The sequence below is a fragment of the Cherax quadricarinatus genome, chromosome 1, assembly GCF_038502225.1.
Source record: "Cherax quadricarinatus isolate ZL_2023a chromosome 1, ASM3850222v1, whole genome shotgun sequence".
Taxonomy (NCBI): domain Eukaryota; kingdom Metazoa; phylum Arthropoda; class Malacostraca; order Decapoda; family Parastacidae; genus Cherax; species Cherax quadricarinatus.
In genome coordinates this window covers 100,718,206-100,735,705 of record NC_091292.1, presented here as the reverse complement: position 1 = coordinate 100,735,705, position 17,500 = coordinate 100,718,206, and the positions used below count along the sequence as shown (strand labels likewise).

Below are 17,500 nucleotides of genomic sequence, written 5' to 3'. Positions count from 1 at the left end.
AGGCCTAGTGTCTAATCGACATGTGCCTAGGACAAAATGGTAACTAACACACACACAAAGGTACTCAAGCCTGGCCTCTGAGCCCTTACAAACCTCTGAACCCACAACAACATACAGTTAGATGATAACGGCCAACTTATCTAGGTATGACTCTCCCATGCATGCTCACAGCTGTACAAAATATAAACCAACACTGTAGTGTTGCCAGTACGTGTAATTTTCAGAGAAGGGTTGCTGTTCGTCAGGGTAGAAAAGTAGTAGAGATTCAAATATGTCAATGGTAGTTATTCAGTGAAACATCTGGGTGAGCCTCCATAACGTCTGTCGTGTAAGCCCAAGGAGAACTACTGAGAAAAGCTTGGCTGTACTGGCACATGCACAATGTGTCTAGCCTGCTAGCAGCTATGGTTGATAACTGTACTGGTGATATAGAGACCTAATTATGGTGCAAATATTAGAACTGCCAAAATGATGCATATAGCCTTCATAAAATGGTTGATAGATATAAGAACACCCGTATTGCACTGTTACCATATTATACTGATATGAGTTACAAGATGGCAACGCCCGCAGTGTACGGCTACCCTATTATACGAGTCACAGGGTGGGAACAAAAGCTATTTCCCTGTCATACTTCCTTACACAGGATTTCATATACAAGGTAACGAAACCTGTCAGTCTACAGTAAGTGATATTTCAGTAGGGCCAAGAGGTGGCAGAAGGAGTTATATTTTTTTAACATGAGACTAACCTGTCATGGTGATGTTGTATAGATGAGGATCACTGTATGACTGTCCCAGTACCCGGCCACCTGCTGGGCCCCAGCAACAATGGGAAACCAACACTAGTGCCAAATACAGCGCCGCCTTAACTTTGGTCGCTCCGACTCCCACAGACATCACCCGTCATAGTTGGATCCACTTCCTCGACACTTGCAAAACAATTCCTCAGTTACTAAAATGGTCTTCTGCACAGTAGTGAAGACGTGTCCCCCCCCGGGTGCGGGACACCGGCGGCAGCAGGACCGTGCCAGACGGCGTCCAGCCAGGCTCTGGCACTACCAGGGTCACCCACTCACCACTTCACCAACTACAGGAAATGTGGTGGACTAATGTTGCCACAAAACTCTCCCCCCTTCCTGTGCCACTCTCACGGCATCTCTTGGCTCAGTGGTTCAGCTCATAACCAAAAGGACCATGATTCAATTATCGAGCGAGCCTCCTCTCCCGCTACCCTAGTTGAACTAGAAGTAAACAAAATAAGGAGTTAGTAGATTCCTAGTGGTATGACAAGGATTTCAACGGAAATAAGTCTCACTATTTGGATTCCTTTGGTAATACTAGGTTAATACTCGTAAGGATGACTTCACCTTGTACTGATTTGTCACACTTCCCTCTTCATGTGTGTATCGGTCCTCCGTTTCAAAATTGTGTTATCAAAACTGCCAGGACAGAGCTCTGCACTGTCAAATCTTAAGAAAAAAAAATCTCGTAACTAGGTAGAAAGCCATTTACAGAAGACTAACAATAAACCAGACAGCCACTACCTCAGACAGCAAGTCAGTATGTCAATAAGACAGGCAGAAAGATAGCCAGTACACTAAAGAGAGCCCGTGCACTAATTAACTATTGTGTCTATATCAGCAACACAATCAGTAAGTCAACCAATCTATCAGTCACAGCCAGCTAATTAGTAAGCAGCTAAGCATTGCAGCACATCATACATGCAGCACGTGGCGCTATGTAGGAAATGTGTTGTCACCGACATCGCCCCGCTCTAGAGTACTTGTGTGGGTGGTGAGTTTTACGTTACTGCTTACAGTGGCGTATTGCCCATCTTTCTGGAGTGTTCTTAGGCAGAGGGGAAAGGGGCGAGGAGGGGTGACAAGGAGGGTATTAGTGACGATGAGGGGGTGAGGAGGGCGGGAAAGTAAGAAAAAATGGTTCATATTATGACAAAGCCAAGTGTCAAAGCATTCTGCTTAAAGGAAGGGGGAAGGGAAAAGAGGAGGAGGAGGAGGGGAAGGAAGAGAAAGGAAGAGGAAACGGAAGGAGGGAAATAGTAAGATAAGAAGAGAATGAGAACAGAGACTACTACAGCTGAAGCTGTCTACGTTTTCAACAACAGCAGACAAGCTGGGAAATACACAGCGAGTGCCAGCTCATTCAGAAGATGCAACACTACAGTGTTTCTGTGAAGGCTCGACCCTCCAGGTATTCCCTAACACAACCCACGCGCTCTCATGTCACTCTTCATCCAAAACTTGTTTATCCAAGTAAATTTATGTAAATAAGACGGTGTAAGCATATTTGTACGCACCCGTTTGTGTGCACGTACCTACGTGTGGTTGCAGGGCGCGCGCGTGTGTGTGTAACTATATTTCCATCTCTTAACTTTCGACTGCTAATTGTTATCAGGGGAGTGTCTAGGGAAGTCCCCGCTGCTGATAATAATAGATCAGGCAGGAATACAAGAACTTTCTCTGTCTTCAAGAGGAAACTCGATAGGTTCCTCAAATCAGTTTCTGTTCGGCCGGGCTGTGATACACGCGTTGGGCTGCGGGCACCATCTGCCTGGCCAATCTGGCTGACCTGACCGGCCCATGGGGCGGTGACCTCCGGAAGTGATTCCAGGTAAGTTACCTGGAGGGTATTCCGGGGATCAACGCCCCCGCGGTTCGGTCCACGACCAGGCCTCCCGGTGGATCAGGGCCTGATCAACGAGGCTGTTACTACTGGCCGCACGCAGTCCAACGTACGAACCACAGCCCGGCTGATCCGGCTCCGACTTTAAGTATCTGTCCAGCTCCCTCTTGAAGGCAGCCAGGGGCCTATTGGTAATTTTCCTTATGCATGGTGGGAGGCTGTTGAATAGTCTTGAGCCCCGGACACCTATGGTGTTTCCTCTTAGTGTACCAATGGCGCTCCTACTCTTCATTGGGGATATTTTGCATCGCCTGCCCAGTCTTTTACTTTCGTAGGGAGTGATTTCTGTGTGCAGATTCGGGACCATTCCTTCTAGGATTTTCCAAGTGTAGATTATGGTATATCTCTCGCCTGCGTTCCAACGAGTACAAGTCAAGTGCTTCCAAGCGTTCCCAGTAGTTGAGGAGTTTGATAGAACTTATCTGTGCAGTAAAGGATGTCTGTACACTCTCTAGATCTGCAGTTTCACCTGCTTGGAAAGGAGATGTTAATGTAAAGCAGTATTCCAGCCAAGAGAGAACAAGTGATTTGAAAAAGATCATTATCTTGGCAACTCTTGTTTTGAATATTCTCATTATCCATCCTATCATTTTCTTTGCAGTTGTGATCGTGGCACTGTTGTGATCGTTGAAACTGAGATCCTCAGACATACCACTCCCAGGTCCCTCACATTATTTTTCCGCTCTACTGTATTATCAGAGTTTGTAGTATACTCAATTCTAGTTATTATCTCCTCCAGTTTTCCATAACGGAGTAGTTGGAATTTGCCTTCATTGAACATCATATTGTTTTCCGTTGCCCATTGGAAAACTTGGTTTATATCTTCTTGGAGGTTAACCGTGTCCTCAACAGACGACAGTCTCGTTCAGATCCTAGTATCGTCTGCAAAGGATGACACGGTGCTGTGGATTACATCTCTATGTCTGACATGAGGATGAGGAACAGGCTGGGGGTGAGTACTGTGCCTTGTGGAGCAGAGCTTTTCACTATGGCAGCTTCCGATATAACTCTGTTGACCACTACTCTTAGTGTTCGATTGGTTAGGAAGTTGAAGATCCATCTCCCTACTTTGCCAGTTATTCTTTTAGCACGTATTTTGTGCGCTATTACGCCATGATCGCACTTGTCAAACGCTCTTGCAAAGTCTGTGTATATTACATCTGCATTCTGTTTTTCTTCCAGTGCATCCAAGACTATATCATAGTGATCCAGTAGTTGTGAGAGGCAGGAGCGACCTGCCCTGAAGCCATGTTGCCCTGGATTGTGCAGTTTATGGGAATCCAAGGCCTACTACGCAATGGGGTGGTCCCCATTGCGTAGTAGGCCTACTAATTCCATACACATCCAATCGTTCTTAGTTCTGTACCTAATTTTTAAAGCTACCCAAAATATTTGGTTTACCCGACCCGTCAGTTCATTACTCTTGTGTATATACTGATACCACTGGTATTCTGTATCTTTCTAAATTTGAACCCTAATAGATGACAGCATTATGGTAGTTGCAACTTCCAACCACTATTGGAGTTGCAGCTACCCTAATAATGTCAGCTACAAGAACGATGGAAAGCATAACAACCCTGGGAAGTGCATTGTGTGCCACCGTGTGCATGGGAAGGAGGGGACTGCCATGCCTGCAGGCAGTGTTGACATGACATTTAAGGTGCTGGGTGTGTGGGAGGGAAGAAACGAGTCTGGCACACCACCAGTCCCACTCCACCACAATACACCACCAATACAACACCAGTACAACAACAGCGCCATACCATCATGGTTCCAAACTACCACAGTCAAACACAGGACTGCGTGCGGCCAGCAGTAACAGCCTAGTTGATCAGGCCCTGATCCATCGGGAGGCCTGGTCATGGACCGGGCCGCGGGGGCGTTGATCCCCGGAATAACCTCCAGGTAACCTCCAGGTAACCACTGCATCCCCACACCACCCCAGTCCCACATCACCATCAGAGCCCTGCTGGAGTGGTGTCTGGCTGTCTGTAAACTCCATCCATTCTCCCACTTTTATTTGCCATGAGCCTGATGCCACTTTATAACAAACCCAAGATAAATGTTAAGAATGCCTACTGAAACTCCAAAAACGAGAGGTCAAACGTGAGAAACAAGCACGTGAAACTGAGTGTGATTTAAAAGTCTTGAATAATCACCCGTTTACAGTGAATATTGCCCTTCAAAAATCCAGTTTTTAAACTTAATGTGTTCCTCTGTGTCGGCGTGACTGCAAGTTTTACAGGGGTCTTGAATTGCTCATGGTCTGTAGAATTATGTAGATGTTTCTGGGCATGCACGGTGAACTCAGCCCTATTGGCTTATCTTTAAAAGGCAGTGCAAAGGTATAAAAGATAAAAAGAGATATTTGCCTGGAGGTCGACACAACTGAGAAGTTCGCTGTCTGAGTTCAACATTCCCATGCACACGCATACACTGGGCACAGCATTCTCACACACACAAAAAAGGGGGGGAGAGTGGGGGAGGGAGGGGGGGAGGGGAGAGAGGGAGAGAGAGAGAGAGGGGAGGGGGAACAAGTGTCTATCGACAATTACCTTTAACAACTGGCAGTTAAAACACACACACACACACACACACACACACAAAATGAGGCCAAATGTCGAACAAGTCCCTCTGACAACTAGTAATTCAACATTCACACACTGGGCTTAATCACACATTCTGGGTTGAACATTCATTCTCTCTCATTCTCTCTCACTCTCTCTCTCTCACACACACACACATTCTGGGCTCAGCTCTAATACATTTAGAGCAGCGTTCTCTCAAACTCTGGCCCAGTATCAACTAGCGTGGAAGACCCACGGATCTTGGCTGTTACATGTGCTATTTTAAACTATGCAAAGAGCAACGCTTGAGAATGAAAGCAACGTTGATTCTTCTGACGTTGTGGCCGCCCATAAACTTATGTTTACCTGTCCGCTTTTACAAAGTGCAAACAGCATACTCTTCAATCATGTTATTTTAGCTCAAGATAACGTACGCTGCATACTCCAATATGGGCCTAACGTACACAGTGTACAGGGTCTTGATAATCAGCACTAAGCAGTCGAAGAATAAAAGTTACGATATCGTGACTCGAACAATTTACAACCCACACAATACCGTGGCTCGAACAATTCACAACCAAACTACACTGGAGAAAAAAAAAAATGCGGAGGCTTAATATTAGACATCAGCTATCTCCAGTCGGTAAGAGGGAGAAGCAATACCAGTTGTGACAGGCGGGAAGATCGTGAAAAAAGGATGTAGTTAAATTTGAAGATCAGGTGACAGTGAAATAATGTTAATAACTTGTAAAACCTAGGTTAATGTGAATACTCTGGGAAGTGCGAGCTTCGTCAATAAACTTCTGCTCTCATCACTGCTTGTTTTATCAAGTCCCTCCTGAATTACATAATTCTTTGCTTTATCACAATTCGCGTATATAATTATTACTGTTATTGCTGCTGTTTAAAAACCGTGACACAGCCGAGGACGTGATTCCTGCCATCATGACGTTACCATCACTTGTTTATGGAATGACCTGACTAAGGGTCAGGTAGGTGGTGATGGTTGCCGATATGACGCTTTCCAGGGCATAGTTCTAGCTGCTCAGTCAAATTATGTTCCAAACAGGGAAATCAGATCAAACAAAAATGATCCTAAATGGATGAACAATAGATTAAAATATATAAATAACAAAAAGGCACAATACCGTGACTGGAACGATACACAAATAACCCGCACATAAAAGAGAGAAGCTTACGACGACGTTTCGGTCCGACTTGGACCATTGACAAAGCCACACTGTGTGACTTTGTCAATGGTCCAAGTCGGACCGAAACGTCGTCGTAAGCTTCTCTCTTTTATGTGCGGATTAAAATATCTAATTGGTCAAAAGAGAGGCATATATAGGCAAATCAAAAGAGGGGAGGGGCAATTAAGAAATCGATATATTCAGTTAAAGAGAGAAATAAAAAAAGGAATTAGAAAAGCAAAAAGAGATTATGAGGTTAAAGTTGCAAGAGATTCGAAGACTAACCCAAAAGGATTCTTTCAGGTATACAGAAGTAAGATCAGGGACAAGATAGGCCCACTCAAAAGTTCCTCGGGTCAGCTCACTGACAGTGATAAGGAAATGTGTAGAAGTTTTAACACATACTTCCTCTCAGTTTTTACGCAGGAGGATACCAGCGATATTCCAGTAATGATAAATTATGTGGAACAGGACGATAATAAACTGTGCACGATTAGGGTCACAAGTGACATGGTCCTTAGGCAAATAGATAAATTAAAACCTAACAAATCCCCAGGCCCTGATGAACTGTATGCAAGGGTTCTAAAGGAATGTAAAGAGGAGCTTAGCAAACCTTTGGCTAATCTTTTCAACATATCACTACAAACTGGCATGGTGCCAGATAAGTGGAAAATGGCAAATGTGATACCTATTTTCAAAGCAGGTGACAGGTCCTTAGCTTCGAACTATAGACCAATAAGCCTAACCTCCATAGTGGGAAAATTTATGGAATCAATAATTGCCGAGGCAGTTCGTAGCCACCTTGAAAAGCATAAATTAATCAACGAATCTCAGCATGGTTTTACAAAGGGGCGTTCCTGCCTTACGAATTTATTAACTTTTTTCACTAAGGTATTTGAGGAGGTAGATCATGGTAATGAATAAGATATTGTGTATATGGACTTCAGTAAGGCTTTTGACAGGGTCCCACATCAGAGACTATTGAGGAAAATTAAGGCACATGGAATAGGAGGAGAAATTTTTTCCTGGATAGAGGCATGGTTGACAAATAGGCAGCAGAGAGTTTGCATAAATGGGGAGAAATCAGAGTGGGGAAGCGTCACGAGCGGTGTTCCACAGGGGTCAGTGTTGGGCCCCCTGCTGTTCACAATCTACATAAACGACATAGATGAGGGCATAAAGAGCGACATCAGCAAGTTTGCCGATGACACCAAAATAGGCCGTCGAATTCATTCTGACGAGGACATTAGAACACTCCAGGAAGATTTGAATAGACTGATGCAGTGGTCGGAGAGGTGACAGATGCAGTTTAATATAGACAAATGCAAAGTTCTAAATGTTGGACAGGACAATAACCGTGCCACATATAAACTAAATAATGTAGATCTTAATATTACGGATTGCGAAAAAGATTTAGGAGTTCTGGTTAGCAGTAATCTGAAACCAAGACAACAGTGCATAAGTGTTCGCAATAAAGCTAATAGAATCCTTGGCTTCATATCAAGAAGCATAAATAATAGGAGTCCTCAGGTTGTTCTTCAACTCTATACATCCTTGGTTAGGCCTCATTTAGATTATGCTGCACAGTTTTGGTCACCGTATTACAGAATGGATATAAATGCTCTGGAAAATGTACAAAGGAGGATGACAAAGTTGATCCCATGTATCAGAAACCTTCCCTATGAGGATAGACTAAGGGCCCTGAATCTGCAGACTCGATTGAGAAGGCCATTGGTGAAATGCCTATGATTTTAAACTGATGGAAGATAGAGGTATGGGTGTGTGTGGGAAACAAGCAGGTTGCAACACTAGGGTTGGAAACAGTAAATGTATAAAAGGCATTCAGCATGAAGTTATAAATAAAGACAATAGAACAGGTCAGAAAACAAAGGGGGACAGCAGAGGGCAGCAAGGGACTAGCTCCCTTAAGGTTTACTATACTAATAGCAGGAGTGTTAGAAATAAGATAGATGAGCTAAGATTAATTGCAAGTGCAGGAAACATAGATATTATTGCTATAACAGAGACCTGGCTCAATCTGAAAGATAGAGAGATGCCATCTGAATGTCACATACAAGGCTATAAATTATTCCACACTGACAGGGTCAACAGGAAAGGTGGTGGAGTAGCGATGTATGTCAGAGACAATTTAAATTGTTGTGTTAGACAAGATATTAAATTAGAAGCGTCAGCCACTGAATCTGTTTGGTTACAGCTTCTCGAGGGCCGAGAAAAACTAATTTTGGGTGTGATTTACAGGGCCCCAAATCTTGATAGGGAGTGCAGTAAACTTCTATGGGACGAAATTCGTAAGGCATCTACATACGAAAATGTTGTGCTAATGGGAGATTTCAACTATAGACAGATTGACTGGAGCAATTTGACAGGAAATTTAGAGTCGGGTGACTTTCTTGATACGATCCAGGATTGTTTTTTAAAACAGTTTGTGACAGAGCCAACTAGGGGAAATAACATCCTTGACTTGGTTCTTGCCAGTAGGGAAACACTAATTAATAATCTTGAGGTTAATGATGAGCTTGGGGAGAGTGATCACAAATCACTCAGTTTTAACATATCATGGAATTCCCCTAATAATGGCAATCAAGTCTCCGTCCCTGACTTTCGCTTGGCTGATTTCATAGGACTGAAAAATTACTTAGGTGGGCTGAACTGGAATGACCTGACTAGGGGTCAGGTAGGTGGTGATGGTTGCCGATATGATGCTTTCCAGGGCATAGTTCTAGCTGCTCAGTCAAATTATGTTCCAAATAGGGAAATCAGATCAAACAAAAATGATCCTAAATGGATGAACAATAGATTAAAATATCTGATTGGTCAAAAGAGAGGCATATATAGGCAAATCAAAAGAGGAGAGGGGCAATTAAGAAATCGATATATTCAGTTAAAGAGAGAAATAAAAAAGGGAATTAGAAAAGCAAAAAGAGATTATGAGGTTAAAGTTGCAAGAGAATCGAAGACTAACCCAAAAGGATTCTTTCAGGTATACAGAAGTAAGATCAGGGACAAGATAGGCCCACTCAAAAGTTCCTCGGGTCAGCTCACTGACAGTGATAAGGAAATGTGTAGAATTTTTAACACATACTTCCTCTCAGTTTTTACACAGGAGGATACCAGTGATATTCCAGTAATGATAAATTATGTAGAACAGGACGATAATAAACTGTGCACTATTAGGGTCACAAGTGACATGGTCCTTAGGCAAATAGATAAATTAAAACCTAACAAATCCCCAGGCCCTGATGAACTGTATGCAAGGGTTCTAAAGGAATGTAAAGAGGAGCTTAGCACACCTTTGGCTAATCTTTTCAACATATCACTACAAACTGGCATGGTGCCAGATAAGTGGAAAATGGCAAATGTGATACCTATTTTCAAAACAGGTGACAGGTCCTTAGCTTCGAACTATAGACCAATAAGCCTAACCTCCATAGTGGGAAAATTTATGGAATCAATAATTGCCGAGGCAGTTCGTAGCCACCTTGAAAAGCATAAATTAATCAACGAATCTCAGCATGGTTTTACAAAGGGACGTTCCTGCCTTACGAATTTATTAACTTTTTTCACTAAGGTATTTGAGGAGGTAGATCATGGTAACGAATATGATATTGTGTATATGGACTTCAGTAAGGCTTTTGACAGGGTCCCACATCAGAGACTATTGAGGAAAATTAAAGCACATGGAATAGGAGGAGAAATTTTTTCCTGGATAGAGGCATGGTTGACAAATAGGCAGCAGAGAGTTTGCATAAATGGGGAGAAATCAGAGTGGGGAAGCGTCACGAGCGGTGTTCCACAGGGGTCAGTGTTGGGCCCCCTGCTGTTCACAATCTACATAAACGACATAGATGAGGGCATAAAGAGCGACATCGGCAAGTTTGCCGATGACACCAAAATAGGCCGTCGAATTCATTCTGACGAGGACATTCGAGCACTCCAGGAAGATTTGAATAGACTGATGCAGTGGTCGGAGAAGTGGCAGATGCAGTTTAATATAGACAAATGCAAAGTTCTAAATGTTGGACAGGACAATAACCATGCCACATATAAACTAAATAATGTAGATCTTAATATTACGGATTGCGAAAAAGATTTAGGAGTTCTGGTTAGCAGTAATCTGAAACCAAGACAACAGTGCATAAGTGTTCGCAATAAAGCTAATAGAATCCTTGGCTTCATATCAAGAAGCATAAATAATAGGAGTCCTCAGGTTGTTCTTCAACTCTATACATCCTTGGTTAGGCCTCATTTAGATTATGCTGCACAGTTTTGGTCACCGTATTACAGAATGGATATAAATTCTCTGGAAAATGTACAAAGGAGGATGACAAAGATGATCCCATGTATCAGAAACCTTCCCTATGAGGATAGACTAAGGGCCCTGAAACTGCACTCTCTAGAAAGACGTAGAATTAGGGGGGATATGATTGAGGTTTATAAGTGGAAGACAGGAATAAATAAAGGGGATGTAAATAGTGTGCTGATAATATCTAGCCTAGACAGGACTCGCAGCAATGGTTTTAAGTTGGAAAAATTCAGATTCAGGAGGGATATAGGAAAGTACTGGTTTGGTAATAGAGTTGTGGATGAGTGGAACAAACTCCCAAGTACCGTTATAGAGGCCAGAACGTTGTGTAGCTTTAAAAATAGGTTGGATAAATACATGAGTAGATGTGGGTGGGTGTGAGTTAGACCTGATAGCTTGTGCTAACGGGTCGGTTGCCGTGTTCCTCCCTTGAGTCAATGTGACCTGACCTGACTAGGTTGGGTGCATTGGCTTAAGCCGGTAGGGACTTGGACCTGCCTCGCATGGGCCAGTAGGCCTTCTGCAGTGTTCCTTCGTTCTTATGTTCTTATGTTCTAATTAGGGGGGATATGATTGAGGTGTATAAATGGAAGACAGGAATAAATAAAGGGGATGTAAATAGTGTGCTGAAAATATCTAGCCTAGACAGGACTCGCAGCAATGGTTTTAAGTTAGAAAAAATCAGATTCAGGAAGGATATAGGAAAGTACTGGTTTGGTAATAGAGTTGTGGATGAGTGGAACAAACTCCCAAGTACGGTCCTAGAGGCCAGAACGTTGTGTAGCTTTAAAAATAGGTTGGATAAATACATGAGTGGGTGTGGGTGGGTGTGAGTTGGACCTGATTAGCTTGTGCTACCAGGACGGTTGCCGTGTTCCTCCCTTAAGTCAAGGTGACCTGACCTGACTAGGTTGGGTGCATTGGCTTAAGCCGGTAGGAGACTTGGACCTGCCTCGCATGGGCCAGTAGGCCTTCTGCAGTGTTCCTTCATTCTTATGTTCTTATGTTATCAAAGTCCAGCAACAACTAAGTTGATGTGAATAACATATACATTTGTTATAGTTAAATTCTTCAAGCGGGTTCCTTAATGCTGGGGATGGACTTTTGATCCAAGGAACTGCAACTCACTCCTTCGTGTCGAACCCGTTTGCCTCCCATTCCCCATGTGTTGTATGACCCATACGGGTTCAGCGCTTCCTCGCGAATACAATAAAATTAGTAATAATGCTAACATACTTAAATAAATTTATCTTTTTGGATAATGAATATGTATTTTTTTACAGGTTACTTATATAAAACTAAGGCAATTATCTGGTATACATTATATTTTCTTCAGCGTTATTCTTTAGTTTACGTTTTGTTTAGTATAGGAATGAATAATAGCAAGTCAAGCGCTACCAGGAAAGACGAGTCATGAACGGTGTAGATCTCGTCACAGCCTCGCCTCCCGAGCACAGTCCAGGAAGTATGTCTAGACTCTAGACATACAAATCGAGCATTGAACATAAGCAGCTAATCCTTGGTTATCTTATACGGATACAATGTTTAAAATCTATCTATACACATATACGTATATTAAAGTGGATATAATGTTTTAAGAGAGACAGTAAAATAGATGGTCTCAACACGTATAAAACATTTTCAGAAGAAACTAAAGAATAGGGAAGATGACTCAAGTATATCACAACAAAGATAACGAAATGAGCTAAATAGGTCGTCATATACTAGTAGTGGCAAGTGTACATCAACTACACTCGCAGACGTACAGCCTAATGTGCCATGCACGCCAAGCAACTTCCGTGTTAGCAGCTATCCTAACTTCCCGTTATCACTGAGGTGGATGCGTGCATGTTATTCATTTTCTTTTCACGGAAGTCTTCGCCTCTCTGTCATTCACCACATGGTCATGCGAAGCTCCTAGTAAAAAGACACGCATTTTGTTCTTTAAATCTACGGCCAAGAGTTAGAAAGCCAAAACCGAAGCCTCTCGAGCTGAAGATTTATCCGGGTCTGTATACTTAAGGGCTAAGTACTATTATCATTATTATTCTTAATCCGGAGATCATATAACTTGCGAGGGTATCACGTTCAATCCAAGGCAAAGGAAGAGAGGTTATGCTATTCGAATCAAGACTCCCACAGCACCATCGAAATACCTCCCCCCCTTAATGGGACTTTAGGGCTAAACTTCTAGTTAAGGACCACCAATAAATGTCTTCACCTACACATATAATATTCACCGAGAGGTATATTATACACCGCGAGGTGTGTGTATCTCAGGGTAGATACACCGAATTTGCTGGAGTCCCCATTTAGGAAATCAAACTATTTTCAATATCAGACTACGCCTCGCGCCGGTTGAAACAACACCAAACAAACAAAATCCACCAGAAATCGCCACTAGTGTGCTCAAGAACCCTGACCTCCCAAACGAGCTGAATAATGAAGTGCAGCAGTTACCTGTCAGCCCAAACACATCTGTACGTCAAGGTCATCCTGTTTACCACTCTTTATCAACAACATTATCTGTATTTACTCTATACAAGATAACTCAAGTGTTTCGTAGTAATAGTACGCCAGGCAGTATGGTTCATACGTACAAATGTTACAATCCACCATGAACTGCTTTGCTTTTACACATCATGTACATATTTGTATTTAATAAAAACATATTTGAAGCCTCGCATCCGAATATGGCTATATAAAAAAAAAGTTGTTGGCGTCCAACTATGCGAAAACTTTCTAAACTTAACTACACATAAGGCACAAGTTCGTCATAATCCAGCTGGTCCTCTTAATAACAGACCATTTCATTGTTGCAAAGACGGTCAAATGGGGCACAGATGAAGGTGCCTTCAGTAAAAATCGCGCATAGTTTTCTACTGCGCTGGTTGATGTCCGTTATGTGCTCGTGCGGCAAAACATTTTTTCCTTTTCACTATATATTTTGTATCTTTTTGTTGTAGAAGAACACCTAACCTAACCAAACATAACCTAATCTATATAACGAAAATCTGTATGTGATAAATCCACAACATTTGCAAGGATAGGTTGCATATTCAATGTCCACTCCAGCTTATTCCCTTATCTCAAGGATAGGTTGCATATTCAATGTCCACTCCAGCTTATTCCCTTATCTTTTTAGTGTAAAGAATGGTGGAGGCTAATGACAAGCCACTACCATTCAGTATACACTCATCACAGCTGTTTGTAATTATCTACATTTTATTACACCTCATGAATAGCAAACACCACATGTTAACGTTAACCTATCTTTGCGCCGATGACTAGCCTTCCGTAGGCATTCATCCAAGAGGCATACAAGCACAGTTGAACGATGCCTAGGTGCTAGACTCAGGCATTGTGCTGCACATAAATTTAAGCACTTGTAAATAAAGCCGAAACTAAAAACAGCTTGTCAATCAATGGTACACTGATTTTAAGTGAGCAACTGATAAAGTTATATAATTGAGACGTAACAGCTATTTATATCAAGAAAAAAAATGAGTTTTACCTACTGTAAACCTCATATTTCTTTTCCTTTTAAATTTATAATGTCCAGGCAAAATGCTTAAGGTCGTAATCTAATCAAGTCAAGATTCCTTTCTTCATTCCGATACTTTGAGAATTTTTCACGAACAACAGCTAGAAATTCCTAGTGAGCTCAACACGAAAGGCGGCCATTTGGTCCTCGTAAAATGTTTTACTGCCCAGCCACCGCTGCCTTTCTAACGATTTTAAGAACAATGGCCCCTGTGTCTTTAACTGTCACAACTAACCTGTACTTAATGGACAAACTTGGTATTTAATGACTGATCCTAATTCAAAAGTACTGAATCATCCGTTCTCTGACACGAACACGCACACGCACGCACACACGCACACACACACACACACACACACACACACACACACACACACACACACACACACACACACACACACACACACACACACACACACATATTCACTTTTCGTTAACAAATATAAAACCCATATAAATACCGATACGAAACAACTATTTACAAAGCAAATGGACGCTACTAAATTCACAGGGAAATGTAAACAGACGTTACGACAAAAACTGAGTGATACACCGCAATTACAAAAGCATCTACCCCGAGGCGCCCAACGTAGTGAAGGTGAATAAATCCTCAACAGCATCCCAGATCTACATAGCGTTTCCTCCACCATATTAGGGCAAGATCCTTCAAATGTTTTATTCGTCTTGATCAGCAGCAAACGAATCTTGGCCAGTGTAATACGGGTATTGATAAATGATATGCAGGTCGTAATACAATGTGGGTCCAGGTAAATATCATATGAGTCTTGATAATACTATGATGGGTCCCGAATTCTGTCATATAGGTTTTGAAGAATGAAAAATATTACTTGATTAATCCCATATGGGTGTTGATTACTGTCGAATGGCTCTTGATTATTGCCATATGGGTCTCAATTAATGGCATATGGATCTTAATTAATGTTATTCGTGGACTAGAACACTTTACACAGGTTTTCACATTGCACTATAATAGATCATCAACTACTTAATGTGTTGCATTCAACAGTTTCTAAACTATCACTAGTTTGCTTCTATGAAGCAACAGTGTTGCACTTAATACTTATGTGTCTTCAGATTTGCACTTTTAAGAGAAAACGACAATACTGTTTCATAAACTGATGCTCTAACAAAGATGGCAAGCGCGGAATTGTACGAGGAAGGTTGAAAATGTCCATCAATCGAAAGATTTGATATTTTTGACTCTTGATATTCAATTCCACCACAAATGTCTCTCTAGGACATGTCGACTTACCTAGAATAAAAATAGGCAGGCGAAACTGTAAATGCAGAGAATGTACAGGGAACCTTCACTGCACGTATAAGCTCAGTAATGCACGTTAATTACTGAAAACGTTTGAAGTCCCTTGACCTGTACTCCTTGGAACGCAGACGAAAAAGATGAGTCATAATTTATACACAGAAAATCCTAGTGGAACTGGTCCCAAATCTGCACACAGAAATCACTCCCTACGAAAGCTAAGACTCGGCAGACGGTGCAACATACCCTTAATGAAAAGCAGGGGTTCCATGAATATACTAAGAGAGAACACAATAAGTGTCAGAGGCCCAAGCCTGCTCAATAACCCCCAATAGGCCCCTAGACTGTCTTTAAGAGGGAACTAGACAGATCCAAAATGTCAGTGCCTGACCAGCCGGCCTGTGGATCGTACGATGGTCTGCATGCGGCCAGCAGTAACAGTTAGGTTGATCAGGCCCTGATCCACCAAAAGCTTTGGTCATGGGCCGGGCAGCGGGGGCGTTGACCCCCGGAACACCTTTCAAGTGTTAATGTCTAATGTATGTCGTATCCTAATAATAATAATTTTTTATCTTGACATGATACATAGTTGCACAAAAGAATACAATAGTTGGGTGTACATGCCAAAAGCCCCTTTGTATGCAGAGCATTGCGGGCAAAAAATAACTGGTACATGCTAGAAACTCCAGTGCTGCTGGCAGGAATCAGTACCTACCGATTCCTTCCAGCAGAACTACGTTATATTTAAAATGACGATGAGAAACAATATGAGTCAAGACCACGTGCCTCACACGTGGTACTTTATAACCGACTAGTGACTGAATGTGCACGAGAACTTTAAACCTCATGATGTCACTCACCACATGCAAGCTGTGTGTGTGAAGCCGTCAGTTATGTGGTGAGTGATGGCTGTCTGACGCTCTACCTCAATAACCAAAATTATTCTCACACACGCATCATTACAAGAGCGAGAATGGTCTGCTACTGGTGCCTGAGTGGGTCCACGCCAGCCTAAGGGGCGGAGTAACTAACCTTAAAATATTTCCGTCAGACTCTCCTAGAAATTTCTCTTCCTAGAAAAACAAAGTAAATCACAACACTAATCGCTATATTTTACAAGATAACTCTCTTCCTTTATCTGAAAAAGAGTCAAGTTGTATTAATCATAAGTTTAAAGCCCATCGGCTGCAATTCACATTTGCATTAACAATCGCAAATATTTTAGTCCCTTGAATAGGAATTAAAGCTGTATATATACTCCATCACTGTCTTGCCAGAGGCGTGCTTACACTACATTTATAAAACTGCAACACTAACACCCCCTTCTTCAGAGTGCAGACACTGTACTTCCCATTTTCAGGACTCTAGTCCGGCCTGCCGGTTTCCCCTGATCCTTTCAAAAGTGTTACCTTGCTCACACTCCAACACCACATCAAGTCCTAAAAATCATTTGTCTCCAATCACTCTTATCAAATACGGTCATGTATGCTTGCTGGAAGTCCAAGCCCCTCGCACGCAAATCCTCCTTTACCCCCTCTCTCCAACCTTTCCTAGGGCGACCCCTACCCCGCCTTCCCTTCACTACAGATTTATACACTCTTGAAGTCATTCTATTTTGTTCCAGCCTCTCTACATGTCCGAATCACCTCAACAACCCCTCCTCAGCCCTCTAGATCATAGTTTTGGTAATCCAGCACCTCCTAATATCTAAACTACGAATTCTCTGCATTATATTCACACCACACATTGAGACATGACGTCTCCACTGCCTCCAGCCTTCTCCTTGTTGCAACATTCACCACCCATGCTTCACACCCATATAAGAGTGTTGGTATAACTATACTCTCGTACATTCCCCTCTTTGCTTCCACGGACAAAGTTCTCTGTCTCC

At 42.3% G+C, this 17,500-nt stretch overlaps 1 protein-coding gene across 10 annotated transcripts in view; it reads right to left on the bottom strand.

The window, feature by feature from the left end:
- The window catches only part of raw, a 318,621-nt gene that overhangs the window by 84,377 nt on the left and 216,744 nt on the right, over nt 1-17,500 (bottom strand). For 2 of the 10 annotated variants that reach the window (XM_070085124.1, XM_070085128.1), the window contains exon 2: nt 752-1,243. The exons of the other annotated variants lie outside the window; for them this stretch is intronic. In XM_070085124.1, the coding sequence (XP_069941225.1) occupies nt 752-899 (148 nt within the window). In that variant the 5' untranslated portion in view covers nt 900-1,243. The remainder of the gene's footprint in view (nt 1-751; nt 1,244-17,500) is intronic. 10 annotated transcript variants of the gene reach the window in all.